This window comes from Lampris incognitus, chromosome 18 (genome assembly GCF_029633865.1).
Source record: "Lampris incognitus isolate fLamInc1 chromosome 18, fLamInc1.hap2, whole genome shotgun sequence".
Lineage (NCBI taxonomy): Eukaryota > Metazoa > Chordata > Actinopteri > Lampriformes > Lampridae > Lampris > Lampris incognitus.
In genome coordinates this window covers 43,184,499-43,207,270 of record NC_079228.1, presented here as the reverse complement: position 1 = coordinate 43,207,270, position 22,772 = coordinate 43,184,499, and the positions used below count along the sequence as shown (strand labels likewise).

Below are 22,772 nucleotides of genomic sequence, written 5' to 3'. Positions count from 1 at the left end.
AAAACATCTGGGATGCACCCACAATCTAAACACTGGCACCTGATTGATTATATCATAACAAGACATACTGATACTAGTGATGTCTTGCTGACCCGGGACATGAGAGGTGCAGAATGCTGGACAGATCACCGCCTGATCATGACCAAGCTCCACATCAAAGTGTGCCCCCCACAGTGTCTCAAGAAGCCCATATAAAAGCAACTGAACTGTGCTAAACTGAAGTCAGGCCCAGCATGGAATGAGTTCCGTCGCCCTGTAGGCATGATGGCACTAGAGTTTGAGGCCATTTTGAGTTCTGACAATTGACCTTTCGCAAAGTACCGCCCCAGAACAGTGCTTGTCCAATCCTCCCTTAGCAACGGTTCCTATGAGAGAGAGGTCCGTCAAGCTTTCAAACAGACAGCAAAATGCTGAAACGGTGTGCCTATTGGATCTGTAAATCAGATACTAGATATCTCAAAAGATTGGAGGGGTGTAATTTTCTTTCCCTTCCCGAAACCCAGAACGCAAGAAGCGCAATGTCGGCAATGGATTTCGCAGTACAGCAGACCCCATGGCCAGCTTAATCCATCCAAAATCAACAAAAATACCTGTCTGCTCCAAGCTAAGCTTGCTACTATTGACAGCTAATATAGCTAACGTGTTATAGCGAATTCGTGGGGCAGTGTGGGAACTGCCGCAGCCGGGACACAAACCCGGAGCTCCCGCACCACAGGCAACAACGTTAACCAGTCGACTAAAGGGCCCGACCCGTTGGCCAAGGACTAGCGAGTCTATTTATCCATGCACGTTACAGTATTATTACTGTTACTTTTACCCACACAATGAGTATTCCCATGATCAGCATATCAACGTATTACTAACAAAATGTACCTGATGAATGTAACCAGCTTAGTCTGTGGCCAGAGATACCTAATTTAATAGCTCATGATAGCTAGCCCACTAACATAACTTTGTTATGCTAGTCACAGTTTAGCCAGGTTCCACCTTTCATTTCAGAGCATAAAGAGCTGCGGGGAGGGTCGGCTGGGATGGTCTTTGGCCAGTCTGACCTCCCCATATCCGGCCTATTTTAAATGTTTCTCCCCCTCTGTGAGCTCCAGGTGGGGACCAGCCATTTTGGAAAAATCATCCCGCCCACGGAGGCATCTCGTTTGCCTTATTTTGTTGAAAATACTGGTTCCGGTCCGAAGGTTAAAAAAAAAATCATGGGGCGGTTCCCCCAGCCCCAGGGCATATCCCTGGCCGCCCTGCGACCCCCAGGAGCCCATACAGCACCCCTGAAAAAGCCTGGATAAAAGAACACCATGGGGAACCTTGGCCAAAATCAACACTATAATATGGTGATGTTGACAATGTTGACAATAGATTATTCAAAATATACCAATAATAGCTGAAATATTTAACCTACCCTACAGTGCAAGAGCACAACTGGTCCACAGTGTGTTTCAGAATTAGTTGATGGGGTTTCTCATTCTTTGATTGTGACCGGTAAGCTTTACCCTCAATTACAGTCGCACCCGGCAGTGGAGTCCACGCAAGTCAGTTTTACCTTTAATATTCTGAATGTATCCCTCCTGCATACTGTAACCCCTTCTGCCTCTAACGGGATGATATTAAGGATGAATGACTCCAAAATACATCACTTATTTTTTCTGGGAATGCGCTGATTTCTTCCTTCATGTATTGGGGTTTTCCGGCTACTTCCTGGATGGTTCTGAAAAGCTTGATGGGCACAGCAACAGTAACTAAGGGGGGGCAGGACTTTGCGAAAGGTCAATTCCATGGATCAGAAATGGACCTCCCTAACCTCATTGCTACATCAAGCTGTAATCGACTCTATAAGCTACAGAGCTAGAAAACATCAGGACTGGTTTGACAAGAACTCTGATACTATCACATCCCTGCTGGAAACCATGTGTTGGGCACCACACAGGGCTACTCTCAACTGCCCTGCATCTGCCATCATTCGGCAGCAGTGGAAAAACAGGACGTAAGGAGGTAAAAATGTGCAATCTGCAAAATACATGGTGGATGAACAAAGTTCACGAGATTCAATCATATGCTGACAGAAATGATATGCACAACTTCTACAATTCTATAAAGACTATATACATATGGTCCTAGGAACTGCTCTATCACACCTTTGAAATCAGCAGACGAACTGACAACCCTGAAAGACCAAAAGCAAATCCTGACAAGGTGGGCTGACCATTTTGAAGCCCTACTTAAACAGCACTCACCAACTGACTAATCCATCCTGGAAGAGCTGCCAATTTGTCCGCCCATCCCAGACCTTAACCACTCATCAACTTTTCAAGAAGTACTTGCAGCCATCAACTCCCTCAAGAACAAAAAGTCCTCTGGCAGTGATGGCATCTCAGCGGAAATCCTAAAACAAGGAGGATACTTGTGTACCGGAATGATCTATCAGTACATCCTTCAGGTCTGCGACCAGGAGAGTGTCCCTCAACAACGGAGGGATGCTAAAATTGTCACCCTGTATAAAAACAGGGGTGACAAGTCCATCTGCGGCAACAATCATAGCATATCCCTACCAGCAGTTGCAGGCAAGGTCCTAGCAAAGGTCATGCTATACAGGACGGTGATGCACTTGACAAAACATCTGCTGCCAAAGCCACAGAGCGGTTTCAGGAAGAACAGGTGTACTGTGGATATGATTTTCACAGTAAGACAGCTACAAGAAAAGTGCCACAAACAACATCAGGACCTTTTCATGGCTTTTGTCGACCTCTCCAGAGCTTTTGACACTGTGAATCGAGAGCTACTTTGGAAAATCCTGAGAAAGTTTGGCTGTCCAAGCAAATGTGTGAACATTCTATCACAGTCCCATGATGGGATGGTGGCACAGGTGGCATAGGAGGTCAGGAATCGGCGCCCTTTAATGTATGCACTGGAGTGAGGCAGGGGTGTCTGCTGGCACCGGTACTCTTCAACATTTATCTCCTATGTGTCACAAAACTTTTTCATAAAGATCTGGAAGACAGTAGTGGGTTCACAATAGACTTTAGGCTAGATGGAAATCTCTTCAACATCCGAAGGTTCCAGGCAACCACCAAGTTGTCTTCCGTTCAGGTCCTTGAGCTGCAATATGCTGATGACTACGCTCTTGTAGTTCACGCACCAGAAGACCTGCAAACTATCCTTGTCGCAGTTGTGAATGCCTGCAGCAGGCTGGGTCTATCAGTCAGTGCCACCAAGACTGAGGTGTTATGCCAATGGAGGTCCAGCCCCCCACTCACTATGCCAGTCTTCACTATAGAACACCAACCACTATCAGCTGTTCCATCTTTCAAATACCTGGGCAGGATCCTTTCTGAGGGCTGCAACACTGATCACAAAACTCATGAGAATCAAACAAGCCTCTGTAGTCTTCGGCAAACTCCAACGTAAGATCTTCCAAATCAAACACCTCCACCTGTACACCAAATTGCCATTTACAAAGCCATCCACTTCACAACTCTCCTATACAGCTGTAAAGCCTGGATCACATATAGCCACCACCTAAGGTTGCTGGAGCGGTTCCACATAAGGTGTCTGCAGCGAATCATGGAGATCACGTAGCGTGACCGTGTTCCTCATGCTGAGATTCCTGCTAGGAAGAACTGCAAGAGGATAGAAGCCACGGTCACCGAACACCAACTGCACTGGCTTGGGCATGTCATCAGGATGCCTCAAGAATGCCTGCCACGTCAAGTCCTGTATGGACAGCTTCAGCTGGGCCACCGGTCCACAGGTGGTCAGAAGAAGCGATACAAAGACCAGCTAAAAACATCGCTGAAGAAGTGTTGTATCGACCCCTTGGAACTGGAGCAAGCTGCCATCAACTATTCCAACTGGCGGTAGATCCACCACAGAGGTATAAAACAGCTGGAAATGGAGAGGAATATGACAAAACAACAGAAAAGACTAAGGAGACACAACCATGCCTGCCCCCACTAACTCAGACTTCATATGCCCAAAGTGCAATAAAACTTGTGGATCAAGAACTGGACTCTACACTCATCAAAGAACAAACCGTTAATGAGGAGGGATGTCATCATTGGACTCGGTGGACTACCAGCAAGTGCGCGTGCATGCACACATGTGCGTGCATGTGTGTGTGTATGTGTGTGTGTTTGTGTGTCTCGTTTCCAGTCTGAGAAGTTGTCGAGTCCTAGCCGTGAACTGGTCGTTAGAGCTATGACTGGTCACCAAAAGACAGTGGGTCAGATTGAAGGACTAGTAACCAACAAGATAGGTCAGTCTGACTGCATTTCATGAATGGGGGATGGAGGGGTGATGGATGGATACAGGAAGGGACAGAACAGGACTCCATCTATTGTACTATTGTTCAAAACTCTACCATCTAACCCAATACTATCCAACCCTCTACCTAACCTTCTATATATCTAACCATTACTCTATCTAGTATGAGTTCACCTCAGCAGTTCATCAATGTAGGTGTCTGGCTCAGAGGGGAATTCTGGGATGTAGTCTTGGCTGGAGGAAGGAGAACAGACGGTCTTGAAATTGTTCAGATTGGTGAGATCTGATCATTCTGACATCTCACATTACAGCATTTAACTAAGCTAGTCTTCAATATGAAGCTGTGAGAATAAGAACTTATACTCTGTCACATCACATAGAAAACCACTGGGCTTTTCTTCTAGACATTTTTCTCCCATAATCCTCTGCTCTTACCTGTAGTCCTCACAGCTTCCATTCATCATGTGGTTAGGACCACTGAAATGTCTTGGAGAAAGCAAATACAAGCACGCACGCACGCACGCACGCACGCACATACACACACACACACACACACACACACACACACACACACACACACACACAAGCAAACACACAAATGATGATTTTCTCTGATAACTCTTGTTATTCTGCAATAGCATGTTGCTGTTACCATTACTCCCAACTTGATGAGACTGTGGACTCAGGGCAAAGCTGTAACCACACTATACAAGATCTAATTGACCTAAAAAACTGACCAATCACAGGAAACCAACAGAAGCATTAGTTTCAGATTGGGAGAGGTTCTCCCTAGTCTGTTCTGTGGCCCGCCCCCATAATCTATATGTCTGAACCTCTGACTTTCTTCTCCTCCTCTCCATCTACTATTACTGCTGCTAACACTGTCACTTATAGGACTGAGAGTACTACTACTACTACTACTACTACTAGTAAACACTCAACACACTGCACAGGTAAAATCACACTAACTCAACTCCTTAAGCTGATGTGTGCTGAGCGTTCTGGTGCAAAATTGCTGCCGTGCATCACCCAGATGAGTGCTACACATTGGTGGTGGTTGAGGTGAGTTACTCCCTTCAATGTGAATCGCTTTGGGTGTCTAGAAAAGCGCTATATAAATGTAAGTTATTATTATTACTACTACTTCTACTACTATTAGTGGTACTACAGTAGATCCACTGATTCTAATACGACCACTTCTAGTATCACTATGACTATGCTGGTGGTACCTGTCATGCGACTCAAAAGAGTTTGATACAGACATTCTCCTGAATGGCCTTCTTCACAGACATACACACAGACAAACACAGACAGACAAACACACAGGCACACACACAGATACACACACACAAACACACACACAGACAGAGAGTCAGACAGGAAGACAGACTAGCTTTGGTCTCTACATAGAGGTCTTCTAACATTCATGTGTGTCAGTAGTGGGAGTGGTAGTTTGAGCTATCAGTAGTGGGAGTGATAGTTTGACCTATCAGTGGTGGAAGTGGTAGTTTTAACTATCAGTAGTGGGGGTGGTAGTTTACTCTATCGGTGGTGGGAGTGACAGTTTGATCTATCAGTAGTGGGAGTGGGGGTCTGATCTATCAGTAGTGGGAGTGATAGTTTGATCTATCAGTGGTGGGAGTGGTAGTTTTAACTATCAGTAGTGGGGGTGGTAGTTTACTCTATCGGTGGTGGGAGTGATAGTTTGATCTATCAGTGGTGGGAGTGGTAGTTTGATCACCAGTCAAACAACCACCCGTTTCATTTCAGGATGTTCTCCCTCACGTCTGTGTAGTTTTGCCAGTTTAACAAAGTGGTTGGACTGATTTTGAGTGCATCAATAAAAATATTCACAAAACAAACAGAAAAATACCAGGATGTGTAACTGAGAGCAAATATGTTGCACTGTATGACAGATGAAGTGTAAAAACCAAACATAAAAGTCCTAACCATCCATGTACTAAACCAGCTGACCCTCATCACCACTCTTCTGCCAGTTCCTGAACCAGCTGGTTAAGTACATGGACCTGGTTTATACCTCTGATGACACACACAGTCCTAAACACCCACAGACACACACTATAGTCCTAAACTATCTCTATAGACCACACGTGTGATTTAGCCTCACTGCAGTACCAGCTGCATAGGACACCAGTTACAATGACAGGAAAGTCAAAATATCACCCACCACCATCCCCACCACCACCCAAATGCCTGGTTCATCCTGGGGCTAAAACCATATGACAGTCAGGTTGTTTCAGGTGCGTTGGTACCTGTCTAGACTACTGTAGTGCCCTGCATCTGAGAACGCTCGGTTCATCTTGGTACTGCGAAGCAAGCGAACCGCCTCCTCCCGGTACAGGGGGTACAGCAGGTTGCCACTGGCAAACAACACAGACAACAAAACACAAAGCACATCCAGGGCAGAGGTCACAGGTGCTGCTTATGAGAGGAACATATCAGCTACTCTCATCCTACCAACCAGAGGCATCCTATCAAATCACTGGTGTCTAAAGGAATCCTGTTGGTGCCTGGTGTGTAAAATAATCCTATTGGCTGGCTGATTCTATAGAAATCCGATTAGTTGACTGATGACTGCTTTCACACCTCAACAGAAAAATGACTGACAGCAACATGATGACAACCTGGAAGCTGTCATCTAGATAAATTCACCAAACATGACCAGACAAGACCAGAAGAGAGTTGGGAGGAGTCCATTATGTTAAAGTGTAAGTGTGATATGCAGAAACAGTCAACTGTTTTGGTTAGTTGGAATAAACTAGTTAGTTAAGGCTAGCTGACAAATTGAAAGCACTAGCTTAAATTAGCTGAGATTAGTTAACAGCAGCTTAAGGCTAGGTTAGTTTAGTAAAGGTCACCAAGAAGTTGGGTAGCATCAGTTGAGGTTGGTAAAGATTTGCTCTGGTTAGTTGGGATTAGTTAGGTATTAGATGAGGACAGTAAGGGTTACTACAGTTCTGTCAGTGGTTGTTGGTGTTAATCAGGGTTAGAAATGGTAAAAAGGATGGTGCTGTCAGAGCAATGGAATGAGGCGGGACAGAAAACACCTTCAACCATGTGCACTGCCCTATCAGGTAGCTGTGTACCTAGGCTCCTGGAAGAATGGCTCAGTGATTGGTTGTCTAGGTCTTATTCAAGAAGGCAGAGTGAGACAGTGAGAGATACAATGAGATGAATGGATGGATGTATGGATGGATGAAGGGAGGGAGGGATAGGTGTAGGGATGGGATTATGAAGATGGCGCACAGACAGCAGCCTCAGGTCTGTGCTCTCTAGTACTTTTTCTGTTTTTGTTTAGTTTGCAGCTCTCTCTCTGATCACTTTCAGCAGAGAAGAACTTATAAACCTCTATCCACTTGTCAGACTTTTTTACCATTTTTCATTGAACCGGAAAGTTTTACTGAACTTTTACTTGGAGGAGTAGCAGCTCTTTATGGGCCTTGCCAGAACCAACAAAAGGGGAAACAAGCTGTCCGCGGTGGTATAGCGGTCTAAGCATCGGCTTTGTGTCGATGCAGTTGCCCACTGGGGACCGGAGTTCGCGCCTTGGTCTCGTTAGATCCGACTATGGCCGGACTCGATGAAGCAGCAATCATTGGCAACGCTGTCTTCGGGAGGGGGGCGGAGTCGGCTTGTGTTCATCACATGAATGCGTCTCTGTGTGTGTCAGAAAAAGCAGTGGTTCGGCCTGGATTCGTATCCTTCGAGACTGCCGGCCGGAGAGATGCAGTTGGCGAACGCATGCAGCACGAGGGTGGGTGTTTGAATTAAAATAGGGAGCGATTGGCCACTAAATTGGGAGAAAAAGGGAAAAAATCAGAAATAAAATTAAAAAAAAGGGGAAACAAGCTAGAGTGCTAATTAAACTGCAACAGCGGGAATTTCGAATTGTGCTCCCGTCAGTCCATCTGGCAAATGTCCACTCTCTGGCCAACAAGATGGATGAACTGCTGCTCCTCAACAGAACAAACATGGACTTTTCCAGATCTTCTACCTGGTGCCTCACTGAAACCTGGCTTGGTGAGCATATTCCGGACAGCTCACTCCATCTGCAGCACTTCTAACTCCTCCAAGTGGATCGTGAAATGGAGCCAACAGGGAGGTGGAATCTGGTTCTACGTATATAAATGAAGGTTGGCGTACAGATGTCACAGTGTTGAAAAAATTATGCGGCCCCCACTTAGAGACCTTATTAATTGACTGATGAAAACTCCCACAGTGAAGAAAATGGTTTATCTTTATTCTGGCTAGTGTCTATATTCCACCGCAGGCTTGTATTAGTGAGACGTAACAACACCTGGCTGACCAGATAATAAACATGGAGCACAGACTCCCTTCTCATTATCCTTGGGGATTTTAAGAGTAAACCTCAGCCACAAACTGCCAAAATACAGACAGCATGTTCAATGTCCCACCTGGGACAAAAACACTCTGGGTCATTGCTACACAATATTAAAGGATGCCTATCGCTCTGTCCTGCAGCCCTGGGCCTCTCTGATCACTGTCTGATTCATCTTATCCCAACCTACAGGCAGAAACTAAAATCTGCAAAGCCTGTGTTTAAAACTGAGGAAATGGACTGCTGAGTCAAATCTGGAGCTCCAGGCCTGCTTTGACTGCACTGATTGGAGTGCTTCTAAGGCTGTATCTATAGACATGGATGAACATATTGACACTGTGACATCTTGCATCAGCTTTTGTGAGGACCTGTGTGTGCCCACCAAAACCTTCTGTACATTCAAAAACAACAAGCCCTGGTTCACAGCAAAACACAGGCAGCTTCTTCAGGCCAAGGAGGAGGCCTAAAGGAGTGGAGATAGGATCCTGTACAATAAAGCCAGAAACACACTGACAAAGGAGATCAGAGTAGCCAAAAGGGGCTACACTGAAAAGCTGAAAAACAGATTTTCAAGTATTGATCCTGCATCTGTGTGGAGAGTCCTGCAGGACATCACCAACTACAGGAGGCCATCCCCTCACACAGCAGAGAACCATCAACTGGCTGACAACATGAAAGTGTTTTAATGCAAGTGTGCCAAGCCCACTCTCACACCCCTCACCCTCTCCAGCCACATCACACAACCAACTGCACCCCCTGCCAGCCCCTGAACCCTCTCAAATGACCCCACACCTGCACTCAGGATCTGTGAAGAGGATGTGTGTCAGTTCTTCCAGAGACGGAAAACCAGGAAATGGGGGGGGGGGACCCCCCGTGAAGATGGGCCGGGCGTGCTGTGCTTTCCAGTGGCGGAGAGGGGTGGGTAGCGGGGTGACTATTCATCCAGCCGTGGCACGAGCTCAGTCCTGCTTCGCATCCCCGCCCGACCGACCCAGCCCTTAGAGCCAATCCTTATCCCGAAGTTACAGACCTGTTTTGCAGACTTCCCTTACCTGCCTTGATCTAACATGCCAGATGCTGTTCATCTTGGAGACCTGTTGCGTATTTGAGTACGGTCTGGTGCAAGATTTACACCTTTTCTCTTAGATTTTCAAGGACTGCCGGGAGCACACCAGACACCCATGGAACTGCGACGCTTTCTGGGATGTGGGCCCCTCTCTTGGGGCAAACCCATTCCAAGGTGCCCTGCCCTTCACAAAGAAAAGAGAACTCTCCCCAGGGCTCTCGCCAGCTTCTCCAGGATCGCTTGCATTACTGCACTGGATGCCTTGCAGCACCTATCTCCACCACTCCAGATTCAGGGATCTGAACCCAACTCCCTTTCAATAGACCGGGGGCGACAGAGACCATGGCCCCTCCCTTCCGAATGGCATTCACCCATCTCTTAGGACCAACTGACCAATGTTCAGCTGCTATTCACATGGAACTCTTCTCCACCTCGGCCTTCAAAGTTCTCATTGAATATTTGCTAATACCACCAACATCCGCACCCATGGTGGCTTCCCCTGGGCCTGCGCACTAGGCTTCCATGCGCACCGTGGCGGCCCTTCTTCTCATCGCGGCCTAGCCCTCGAGGCTCCTGCTGCTGACGATGGCCAGGTATGGGCACGACGTTCCAGCGCCATCCATTTTCAGGGCTAGTTGATTCAACAGGTGAGTGATTATACACTCCTCAGCGGATTCCAATTTCCATGGCCACCGTCCTGCTGTCTATATTAATCAACACCTTTTCTGGGGTCTGATGAGCATCAGCATCGGGCGCCTTAACCCGGCGTTCGGTTCATCCCGCAGCGCCAGTTCTGCTTATCAAAAGTAGCCCACTGAGCGCTTGTATTCCACGCCCAGCTCCAAGCCAGCGAGCCGGGCCTCTTACCCATTTAAAGTTTGAGAATAGGTTGAGATCGTTTCAGCCCCAACACCTCTAATCATTCGCTTTACCAGATAAAACTGCGGTTTCAGAGAGCCAGCTATCCTGAGGGAAACTTCGGAGGGAACCAGCTACTAAATGGTTCAATTAGTCTTTCACCCCTATACCCAGGTCAGATGACCGATTTGCACATAAGGACTGCTGCGTGCCTCCACCAGTTTCCTCTGGCTTTGCCCTGCCCAGGCATAGTTCACCATCTTTCGGGACGCACTGAGGACAGTCCATCCTGGTCGACAGTGGTGCTGGGAGCGAGGCCCCCCCCCGGTGAGCCCCTCCCCGAGAGTACTCATTCTGCAGCCTCGGAAATAGCCAAAATCCGGGGGGGGGGGGTGCTGTAAAGCGAGCAGCCGGAGCCACCACCCACCTTTGCACCCGGACCCTTCCTGACGGACCTGGAGCCAGTCACGGCGCACCACAATGGAGGAAGTGCATCTGGTGGGGGTTGGACCGGATGCGGGCAGGGGTCCTCCACACTGTGACCCCAAAGGGAAAGGCAGGAGATCCCCATGCACCGCGCCGCCATACCTGAACCCGCCGGGTTGAGTCCCCCAAGTGAACTGCGCGGACCCCACCAGTTTACCTCTCAATGGTTTTACGCCCTGTTGAACTCTCTCTTCAAAGTCCTTTTCAACTTTCCCTCAGGGCCCCTGTCCACTATCAGTCTTGTGCAACTATTTAGCCTTAGATGGAGTTTACCATTCGCTTTGGGCTGTATTCACAATCAACTCGACTCCAAAAACACCGGACCCCGGTGTGACGAGGGCTGTTACTGGCCTCACACCGTCCGTGGGTTTAGCCTCAATCAGAAAAACTTGGGCCCTTGACCAACACCGACAAGCGGCCTTCTATCAGCCACATTTTCTGTGCCCATTGTGGGTAGGGATTCAGCACTGGGCTCTTCCCTCTTCGCTCGCTGCTACTGGGGGAATCCTGGTTAGTTTCTTTTCCGCCGCTTAGTAATATACTTAAATTCAGTAGGTTGTCTCGTCTGATATGAGCTCGTAGTCGAATGGTGTTTCAGTTGTGACGTGGTTCCCCACACGCCAGCCCTTCTGCTGGCCGCCGTCGGCCCCAGCACTGCCCATGCCGCCGAAGTGGGAGAGGGCCGGCGTTGGGAGAGGAGATGGTTGGTTGGTCGATCAGTCAGACAGACGGATGGAAAAGCTCATGTCTGGCTTTTGGCTGGAGGCCCAACGCCTTCTGTTCAAACCGACACGCCAGAGAAAAGGAACCGCACTGCGTGGAGATACTGAGAGCCCACACTGCTCACAAGAACCCTGACCCACGCGCGTAATGTGGTCAGTGGCAAAACACAGTTGGAGATTGTCGCGTCCAATGGCTGCTGCACCTGACTCATGTGAGACCCGGCGAAGGCACACCCACCCTGGAGAGGGGTGTGTGGGAGAACGGAGGATGGGGGCTACAGTGAGACAGCGTGGCAGGAGAGGGGGCCGGTGTGAAGACATCCCGTAAACGGGGTCTGAACTTGGGGGGGCAAAGGCGCGGAGGCCTGCGACTCACCAGCAATGGGCGGTGAGGTGATAATGGGAGGAGAGGCAAATGTCTTGTTTTTCCTCTCTTTCCCGATTGATGGCAAAGTGATGCTCAGACAGACGTGTCCCCCAGGAGGAACCCAGGGCCGCAATCTGTATTCAAAATGTCGACAATCAATATGTCCTGCAATTCACATTAGTTCTCGCAGCTAGCTGCGTTCTTCATCGGCGCACGAGCCAAGTGATACACCGCTAAGAGTTGTACTTTACTTTTTCGGGGGTTTTCGGGGGTGAAAGACATGATAAAAAAAAAAAACATAAATAAAGTGTTCCTAATTCCACCTCGATCTGGGCCTGGCCACAGCATGTGGAGCCATTAAACCCTCTGCCATCTCCCCAGAGGAGGGTTGAGTCAGGTACCCGGAGGCTCAAGGTGGGGATATCAGGGCAAGGTGCCCCACACCACGCTTTCTTTTATGGTTCTGGGAGCAGGACCGAGCCCGGTTACACTGGAGGTGGGGACCCCACCATGTAACCAATGGTTCCTGGAGCCGTTGCCGCCGCACCCATCAGCCCTCAGAAGCAAATGAGACTCCATAGGTGGCGGCACCGCCGGAGCAGGAGGGAACCCACAAGAGACCAGTCAGGATCGAGGTCAAGGTCCCCAAGAAACCCTGTATCTCAGGATTAAATGACCAAAGGCCCATCACCCTGAAATCTGTGGTCATTAAATTTTTGAGACTGGTGTTGGCCCACCTGAAGGACATCACAGGCTCCCTGCTTTACCCCCTGCAATTTGGCTACTGGGCAAACAGGTCAGTGGATGATGCAGTCAACATGGGACTGCACTACATCTTCAGCACCTCGACTCCCCAGGGACATACACAAGGGTCCTGTTTGTGGACTTCAGCTCAGCATTCAACACTATCAATCTCCGATATCTTCCACTTCAAACTCGCCCAGCTCACTGTACCAGCTACCAGCCCCCACCTGTCAGTGGATAAAAAACTTACTGACAGACAGGAGACACCAAGTGAGGCTGGGGAAAATCACATCCAGCACCCAGACAATCAGCACTGGTACCCCCCAGGGAAGTGCGCTCTCCCCTCTACTCTTCTCTCTCCATACAAATGATTGCATCTCAGGAGACCTGTCTGTTGAACTCCTGCAGTTTGCAGATGACACAACGATCATCGGCCTCATCCGGAACAGTGATGAGTCTGTATACAGATGGGAGGTTGAAGAACTGACCCTCTGTTGTCCTAACAACCTGGAGCTGAACATGCTGAAAACTGTGGAGATGACAATGGACTTCAGAAGGAGCCCCCCAACACTGTCCCCCCTTACCATAGTCAACAGCATGGTGTCTGCTGTAGAAACCTTCAGGTTTCTGGGATCCACAATCTCCCAGGACCTAAGGTGGGCATCGAACATAGACACAATCATCAGAAAGGCCCAGCAGAGGATGTACTTTCTCCATCAGCTCAGGAAGTTCAACATACCTCAGGAACTACTGTTTCCTCCCCACTGGTAGGTACTACAGAGAACTGTACACTAAAGCAACCATACACAAGAACAGTTTCGATCCTCAGGCTGTCACTCTGATAAATACAACATTGTCATGATAAATGCAGGCACGCTGTATATAATGTATATTGCACATAAACGTTCATATTCTGTCATGTCCGCCTACCTCATGTATATGAGTAACCTGCTAACATATTTATTCCAGAATCTTTCCACTCTGTACCATTGCACTATTGCACTCCTGTTTCACCTGTAAATAGTCATTCCTTATATATATATATATACCTGAAAACTGTTGTGTTGTTATTTTATGTTAGGTACATTGAGAGCCACTAAACTGTTGTCAAATTCCATCTACGTGCAAACATAGATAGCCAAAAAAGATGATTGTGATTGTGGATGGATGGAAGGATGGAAGGATGGATGGATAATATATACGTAAATCTTCTCAGGAGTTAATCTCGATGTTCTGTCTGGGTCTTCTTCATCTTTCAATGACCAGTTTCAGTGGAAACAGGGATAAGATGTGGGGATCAGGAGAGAAGGGTAGAGACTAATGGAGTGATTACATTATTTTTTTTTATGTATGTATGTGTGTGTATATGTGTATGTTTATGTGTGTATGTGTGTATGCATGCATGTATGTTTGTGTATTATGTATGTATGTATGTATGTATGTATGTATGTATGTGTGTGTGTGTGTGTGTGTGTATGTGTGTGTGTGTATATGTATCTATGTATGTATGTATGTGTGTATGTGTGTGTGTGTGTGTGTGTCAGCACACAGGGCGTGTGTGACACGTCAGTGCAGTAGTACTGGGGTAGTAGTGCTTGTAGTTAGTGCATGCTGCATGCTGCTTCTGCTTGCTACTTTCTGCTTTCAGCTACTGCCGCCGGCTAGCCCTCTTGTGGGGGGTGACAAGAAGAGCCGAGTGCGTAAGTCTCCTCCTGCGGGTACATAGCCTCTCCATTGCCACGACTCCTGCAGTGCCTCCTCGTGGCCACACACGGTAACTGGGTACTTTGCAGTCCCAGGCCAAACTGTAGGGGATCTCGGAGCAGCAGTGGGCCCCAGAGAAAAGGTGCACAGGCTCACCAGTGTGGACACGCCCTGACATCTCTCAACCACTGCCCAGCTATGGGCTAATAGCAACTAAGTCCTCAATGGCGGAGCGGGCGGAAGATGGTGGCTGTGAGGAGCACCACAACAGCCGCAAAGGCGGAAGAAGGCTGCAGCAAAGAAGGGCCCCCAGTTGTCTTGGTCTCCATGCCACTGGATCCCGGCCTGTCTATGCCAAGGACTGTGTGGAGGCTGCTTGTGCACCAGCCTCCCCACATTAAAAGATTCCACGCACAGGCATCCTCCCGAAAGGGAATCAGACCGTTTAACATCCCAGACAAAGTCCTGTGGCGATCAGGAAGTGGTGACGGGGGCAGGACCGTGAAGTCTGGCAGCTCCTAGACACAACTTGACAAACAGGCGGTGGGTGTCTTATTCAGTCCTTAAGCTCTTGGGCTGAGGCAGAAAGAGCTTTTCGGCAGCTGCACCCATGACTGAGCAGCCCTATTTAGGATCCACTCTGCTCACCCCAATAGGAGAAGGGGCTGGAAAAGGTGCCATAAACATAGCCTGCCTCGAAAACTCCTGTCTGGTTACCGCACCCAGAGGAATCACCACTAAGCGGTCAGAAACATAAATGGACGCAAACTTACATTGGAACCTGGAACGCTCCCTGCCATCATTGCCAGGGAGCTAAGGAGATTCCGGATCGATATCGCAGCACTCTCCGAAACCCGACTGGCTGATGAAGGGCAGCTGAAGGAGGAAAAAAACAGATACACTTTCTTCTGGAAAGGAAAACCTGCTGATGAGCCACAGATCCACGGCGTGGGTTTTGCTATTAAGAACAGCCTCATCAACCACCTCTCCGAACACCCTGTGGGCATCAATGAAGGCCTAATGTCCATACGCCTGACGCTTGAAGGCAGCCAAAAGGCCACTGTTGTTAGTGCCTACACTCCAACACTTGATACACAGGATGAAGTGAAGGAGGCCTTCTATGCTGACCTGGACAACATCTTAACCAAAGTCCCCAAGGAGGACAAGCTAATCCTGTTTGGAGAGTTCAATGCCAGGGTGGGACGAAAACAAAATCTATGGAGAAGCACAATAGGGAAGGAAGGAGTTGGCAACACGAACTCCAACAGCATATTACTGCTATCAAAGTGCTCAGAACACAGCCTGGTCATCACCAACACACTTTTCCGCCAAAAGAATACACCCAAAATATCCTGGATGCATCCTCGCTCTAAGCTCTGGCACCCCATCGATTACAGTCATCTGCGCCAAAGACCGCCATGATGTGTTCAACACCAGAGTGATGACCAGTGCGGATGATTGCTGGACAGACCATCACCTCATCCGCTCCATCATGTCCAGCACGCTCATGCGGAAAAGAAGGGTGCAAAAAAGGCAGTGCCAGCCAAAGCTCAACATCGAATGGCTGGGTGACACCACCTTTTGAGAACAGCTCCAGGCTACTCTCAGTGCTGCTCTGCCCAAGCAATACCCAGAAGATATTGATACACACTGGGACCTGCTTAAGTGTCTCACCATGGACTCCTGCAAAAGCACCGTTGGCTACAAAACCCGGAAACATCAAGACTGGTACGATGAGAATGACAACGAAATCCAACAGCTCATTGACATCAAGTGGCAAACCTTCATTGCCTGGCAAAATGACATCAACTGCAAGGCTAAAAGAGTAGCCCATGCCAAAGCAAAGGCAGATGTTCAATCTCGGGTTAGGCAACTGAAGAACCAGTGGCGGACAAGGAAGGCTCTGGAGATCCAGCAGCTTGCTAACTGTGGGGATACCAGAGGTTTCTTCGATGCCACAAGAGCGGTATATGGCCCCAGCCACCATTGCCTAGCCCCCTTTGCTCTAAAAATGGGCTAATGCTGCTGAAAGATAATAAGTCAATGGCCAACAGATGGAAAGAGCATTATGAGGAGCTACTGAACAGGGACACAACTCCTGAGATGAACGCCCTTGACCAACTCCCTCAACAACCCACCAACGAGAATATGGGAGCACCACCCAGTCAGAATGAGGTGCAGGATGCCATAAGGAAGATGAAGAACAACAAGGCCGCTGGACCTGACTGCATCCCAGCAGAAATCCTGAAGGGTGGTGGGCCAGTTCTCTTTAGTCACATCCACACCCTGCTCCTCAAAATATGGGAAAAGGAGGAAATCCCTGCACAACTTAGAGTTGCCCTCATTGTCTCCATATTCAAGAAGGGAGACAATGCAGACTGCGGAAATTACCGTGACATTTCCTTCCTGTCCACCACTGGGAAAACTCTCGCCCGGATTTTGGCTAATAGACTCCTCCCCCTGTCAGAAAACATTCTCCCTGAGTCTCAGAGTGGATTTCACCCAAATAGAGGTACAATGGACATGATTTTCATTGCTCGCCAACTACAAGAAAAATGCCGGGAACAAAATCAACCACTATACATGGCCCTCATAGACCTCACCAAAGCCTCTGACTCTGTGAACCGTCAGGCTCTCTGGCTGGTTCTGGCAAAAACTGGCTGCCCAGACAAATACATCCGGATACTGAGACTACTGCATGACAATATGTCAACCACAGTACTCAGTGGCAGTGGAGATGAAACGGAACCCTTCAGGGTTCACACTGGAGTCAAGCAGGGCTGTGTCACTGCTCCTACCCTGTTCTCCATTTTTATTTCTGGTATCCTCCATCTTACGGGTAAACACCTGCCACAAGGAGTCACAATCATGTACAGAACCAACGGACACCTCCTAAACATCAACAGTTTCAGGGCTAAAAGCAGAACCACCACCATATCCACCATGGAGCTGCAGTATGCTGACAACAATTCCGTCATGGCCCATTCAGAAGAGGACCTACAGTGCATTCTGGATGCTTTTGCCAAGGCATCCAAGCAGCTTGGTCTGGCCCTTAACATAAAAAAGACCCAGATCCTCTACCAGCCACCACCCAACACAAATAAACCCTGGTCCACCCCCAACTATCTATGTTGACAAAACCAGACTGGAAAATGTGGACCACTTTACGAATCTCGGAAGCCTCCTATCCTCCAAAGCTAACATTGATGAGGAAATACACCACTGCCTCAGTTGTGCCAGTGGGGTTTTCTCAAGACTGAGAAAAAGGGTCTTTGAAAACTGCGACCTCCAGGCCAGATGAAAATTCTGGTCTACAGAGCGGTAGTGTTGCCCACCCTACTGTATGGATCAGAATCCTGGACCACATACAGCAGGCACCTGAAGGCATTAGAGGCACATCATCAGAGGTGCCTCCGAAAAATCCTCAAGATCACCTGGGAAGATAGACGCACCAACACCAGCGTCCTGGAGGAGGCTAACATTCCCACTACCAGGTCAAAAGAAAAGGGAGGTCAAAAGAAAAGGTATAAGGATAACATCCAAGCGAACATCAAAAAATGCCACATAGACCCTAAGACCTGGGAGGACACAGCAACCAACAGGGCGACCTGCAGAAAACTTGTCCGGGAGGGAGCTGCACTATAAAATAATGATCTCCGCTGTGCTGCAGAAGACAAGCGAAGACTCAGAAAGGAGGGAGTTTCCACCAGAAAGGCCCAAACCAATCCCACGACTACCACCGCCAACCCCTGCCCACACTGCACCAAATATGCGGCTCCAGGATCAGCCTCTTCACCCACCTGAAGACCCACAAGGACCAAGAAGGAGGACAGTCATACTTGACCCCGAATGACTACCAATGATGATGATGATGATGTGCGTATGTGTGTGTGTGTGTGTGTATGTATGTATGTGTGTGTGTGTGTGTGTGTACATACACACAGGGTGTTGTGATGCATCTAGTGCAGCAGCGTGTAGTTGGAGGGAAGGTGCATGTGTTCTTCCAACCCACTTGTGTCCCTCCTGCCCTTAGCTTGCTGCCGCTGGCTAGCCTTTGTGGCGAATAGGGAAGCATCCTAGCGTGTAAGCCTTCCCTTGCCAGTACATAGCCTCTCCTTCACCAAGACTCCTGCCAGGCCTCCCCGTGGCCACACGTGGTAACTGGGGTCTTGCGGCCCCAGGCTGACTTGGCAGGGGATCTCGGAGCAGCAGTGGGCCCCAGAGATATGGTGTGCAGGCCCACCCTGGTGGACACGCCCTGGCACCTATCAACCACTGCCCCGCTGCCTTGTGGGTGAGTCTGGAAGACATAAGGCTAAGGGAGCTTACCCCAACAGAAAAGCAAGCTGTGGCAGCACGCTTCGAGGCGGTTTCCGAAAAACTGGATTTCCGGCAGCCCCCTGCAGCTGTGTGGAGGTGTCGGTCGTCTAGGGATCCCCCTTGCCATCGGAACCATCTCCTCTACAATCAAGTCATGTGGCGTTGGGAGAAGCGCACCCCCCATGCCACTTTAAAAACCACCTCTGCGCAGGTATCTTCTGCTATCTGAGTCCCCAACCTCACAAAGTCTGGCGGCGATGGAGTATCCAATGACGGGAGCAGGTCTGAATGAGCTGGGAGCTCTTAGTTGGAACTCTGCACGCCAGCGGCACAGGGCAACGGTCGTTAGCAGCTGGGATTGAGTGGCAGCTGTTTCCGGCAGACCCCTGTGCGTCTGAGCAGCCCTATTTAGGGACCGCACTGCTCACCCCTTTTGGGGAACGGCCTAGAAAAGGTGGTCCAAAAATTGCCCACTCAACACTGCGCCTGGGCAGGAAACCACACCTGCCGGGCCATTCCACTATGCGGTCGAAAAACAAACATTATACCACTAAGATTTGCAGCATGGAACATAACAACACTCCTGGACGTCAGCCATGGTACGGACAGTCCTTAACGCAGAACAGCACTTATTGCTAGCGAGCTGAAGCGCTATTGTGTGGATGTGGCAGCACTCAGTGAGACCAGGCTCCTTGAAGAGGGCTCGCTCAATGAAGTAGGAGAGGGCTATACCTTCTTTTGGAAAGGATACCCCCTAGGAGGTCAACACATCCATGGAGTTGGTTTTGCAATTAAGAACAGTCTCTTACCCAAACTCGAAGAAACACCAGTGGGCATTAATGAGCGGCTTATGACTCTCCGTATACCCCTTGCAAAATGTCGATACATCACCTTGATAAGTGCCTATGCTCCAACTTTACCATCTCATGATGAAGAGAAAGATCGTTTCTACCAGGCACTCGATGATATACTCATCAACATCCCAAGGAGCGACAAAGTCATTTTGCTTGGTGATTTTAATGCCCGAGTTGGGAAGAATATGCAAAATTGGAATGGAGTGATTGGTGCCCACGGCATTGGAAAAGTCAATCCCAATGGCATAAGACTTCTTAGTCTGTGCTCGGAACATGACCTCACCATCACAAACACCATTTTCCAACAAAAGAATAAATACAAGGCATCCTGGATGCATCCCAGATCCAAACACTGGCACCTGCTTGATTATGCTATCGTGAGGCGGGTTGATCTTAAAGACGTGCTCCTTACAAGAGCTATGCGAGGAGCAGACTGCTGGACAGACCACCGTATGATCCTGACAAAAGTCAGAGTACATGTCCGACCCTTGAGACGCCAATCTGGGCCAAAAAAGAAACCACTCCACTGCACCAGACTATCCAACAGCGACACCCGAAACACCTTCCGTCGTTCTCTAGCCGACAACTTAGTTGACATTGAACAGCTGATCAACTCAGAGTCTGGGATGGATGAAAAGTGGACCTCTCTGAGCACCACCCTCTTTGACAATGCAGCCCAATCCATTGGCTTCAAAACCAAGAAACATCAGGACTGGTTTGATGACAATGCCGGAACGATCTCCACCCTCCTGGACAACATGCATAAGGCACACAGAGCTGCCCTCAGCAACCAACTATCCCAACCTCTCAAGAAAAAATGGCAAGACCTCCGCTCTGAGGCCCAAGCAACTCTGCGGAAACTGCAAAATGAGTGGTGGATTTTGAAAGCCAAAGAAATCCAGGCTCATGCAGACAGGAACGACATGCATGGTTTCTATGATGCAGTTAAGGCCATCTATGGCCCCAGAAACTGCTCCCTGACACCCGTTAGGTCTGCTGATGGAACAACTCTCATCAAGGATCAGGCCCTGTTAGTGGAGCGGTGGGCCGAGCATTTTAACACCCTGCTCAACCAGCCCACCCCAGTGGACTCAACTGTACTGGCAGAACTCTCTGAACAGCCTACCTTGCAAGACCTAGACCTCCCACCATCTTTTAAAGAAATCCTACATGCAGTCAAGACCCTGAAAAACAACAAAACCCCTGGACCTGATAATATTCCAGCTGAAATCCTCAAGGAAGGAGGCTACCTCTGTACGAGGACGCTGTATCTCTATATCCTTGAGGTGTGGAGTCGCGCGTGTGTCCCCCAACAGTGGAAAGATGCCAACATTGTGGCCATTTATAAAAACAAAGGAGACAAACCCATCTACTCCAACAGTAGGGGTATTTCACTGCTGGCCATTGCGGGAAAGGTTCTAGCCGAACAGGTCATACCAGAGTCACAATGCGGCTTCCGAAAGGATAGAGGGACCGTTGACATGATCTTTGTGACACGCCAGCTCCAGGAGAAATGCAGAGAACAGCACAAGGATCTATACATAGCATTCATAGACCTCTCAAAGGCATTTGATACAGTTAACCGGGCCCTGCTGTGGCAAGTCCTGAAGAAATTTGGATGTCCACCCAAGTTTCTTACCATTCTTGGACAGTTTCACTCAGGAATGATGGCCCGAATGGTAGTGGGGAACCGCAGTTCTGAGCCCTTTGGTGTGCAGACTGGAGTCAGACAAGGCTGTGTGCTAGCCCCAGTCCTGTTCAATATCTTCTTAGTCTCTGTTACAACACTGTTACGAAGGAGGCTGGAGAAGCAGGCTGGAGTTACCATTGACTTCAGGCTTGATGGAAACCTATTCAACATCAGGAGGTTTCAGGCAACCACCAAGTTGACCTCTGAGACCATTATTGAGCTACAGTATGCCGAAGATTGTGCCCTGGTAGCTCACACACCAGAAGCTCTACAAAACACTCTGTCGGCAGTTGTAACTGCATACAGGAGAATGGGACTGATTATTAACACCCAAAAGACAGAGGTAATCTGTCAGTCGACTGCCGGCCTCCCAAACCACCCAACAACCTTCACAGCAGAAGGGCAACAACTGGCCACTGTTCCTGCCTTCAAATATCTGGGAAGTATGCTATTCGACACCTGCAAAATAGATGATGAGATTCAGCACCGCCTCAAACAAGCCTCAACATCTTTTGGCCGTCTAAGGAGAAGGGTTTTCCAAAACAGCAACCTCAATCTCCACACTAAAGTGCTTGTTTACAGAGCAGTGTGCATCTCCACACTACTCTATGGCTGTGAGGCATGGACCATCTACAGCCACCATCTCAGAAGCCTGGAGGCCTTCCATGTAAAATGTCTCCAGAGGATCCTCGGCATTACTTGGGAGGACAGAGTGCCACACACAGAGGTGTTGGAGCGGGCAGGCAGCTGCAGCGTGGAGTCTACCCTAAAACACCATCAACTCAGGTGGCTTGGGCATGTTATTCGCATGCCCAGTGAACGACTCCCACGAAAAGTCCTCTACGGCCAACTACGCCTTGGCCAACGCACTGCTGGTGGGCAGAAGAAGCGGTTCAAAGACCAAATGAAGACCACACTAAAAAGATGTCAGATCAACCCCTCTTCTTTGGAGGAACTTGCTTTCAGCCGCACAACCTGGCGCTCTCACATCTCAGAGGGAGTGAAGTACATGGAAAACCAGCGCACACAACACCGTGTAGCAAAGCGTGCAAAGAGGCATGCTCGCAAAGCAACCCCTACCCCCTCCAGCACGACTTTTACATGCTCGGTCTGCAACCGCAACCGTGCATCCAGGATCGGACTATTCAGCCACCAAAGGACCCACAAATAGAAGAAGATGGTCATCATCGGGCACGATGGACAACCAGCAAGCAAGCATGTATGTGTGTGTATGTATGTATGTATTGTAGCGTGCACGAATAAGTAGACATATTAGCCCTTGGCTAACGGGTCGGACCCTTTAGTTGACTGGTTAACGTTGTCGCCCGTGGT

At 48.9% G+C, this 22,772-nt stretch overlaps 1 protein-coding gene and 1 non-coding gene across 2 annotated transcripts in view; both read right to left on the bottom strand.

Annotated features, from left to right (window-relative positions):
- rims2b (regulating synaptic membrane exocytosis 2b) overlaps window positions 1-22,772 on the bottom strand; it is a 214,459-nt gene that overhangs the window by 87,649 nt on the left and 104,038 nt on the right. The window contains exons 17-18 of the mRNA XM_056298085.1: window positions 6,543-6,650; window positions 4,444-4,503 (exon numbers count right to left, since the gene is read on the bottom strand). Of these exons, the coding sequence (XP_056154060.1) occupies window positions 4,444-4,503; window positions 6,543-6,650 (168 nt within the window). The remainder of the gene's footprint in view (window positions 1-4,443; window positions 4,504-6,542; window positions 6,651-22,772) is intronic.
- LOC130129420 (5.8S ribosomal RNA) lies at window positions 12,216-12,370 on the bottom strand. The gene has a single exon (XR_008812027.1). It is a non-coding gene; the product is annotated as a 5.8S ribosomal RNA (ribosomal RNA).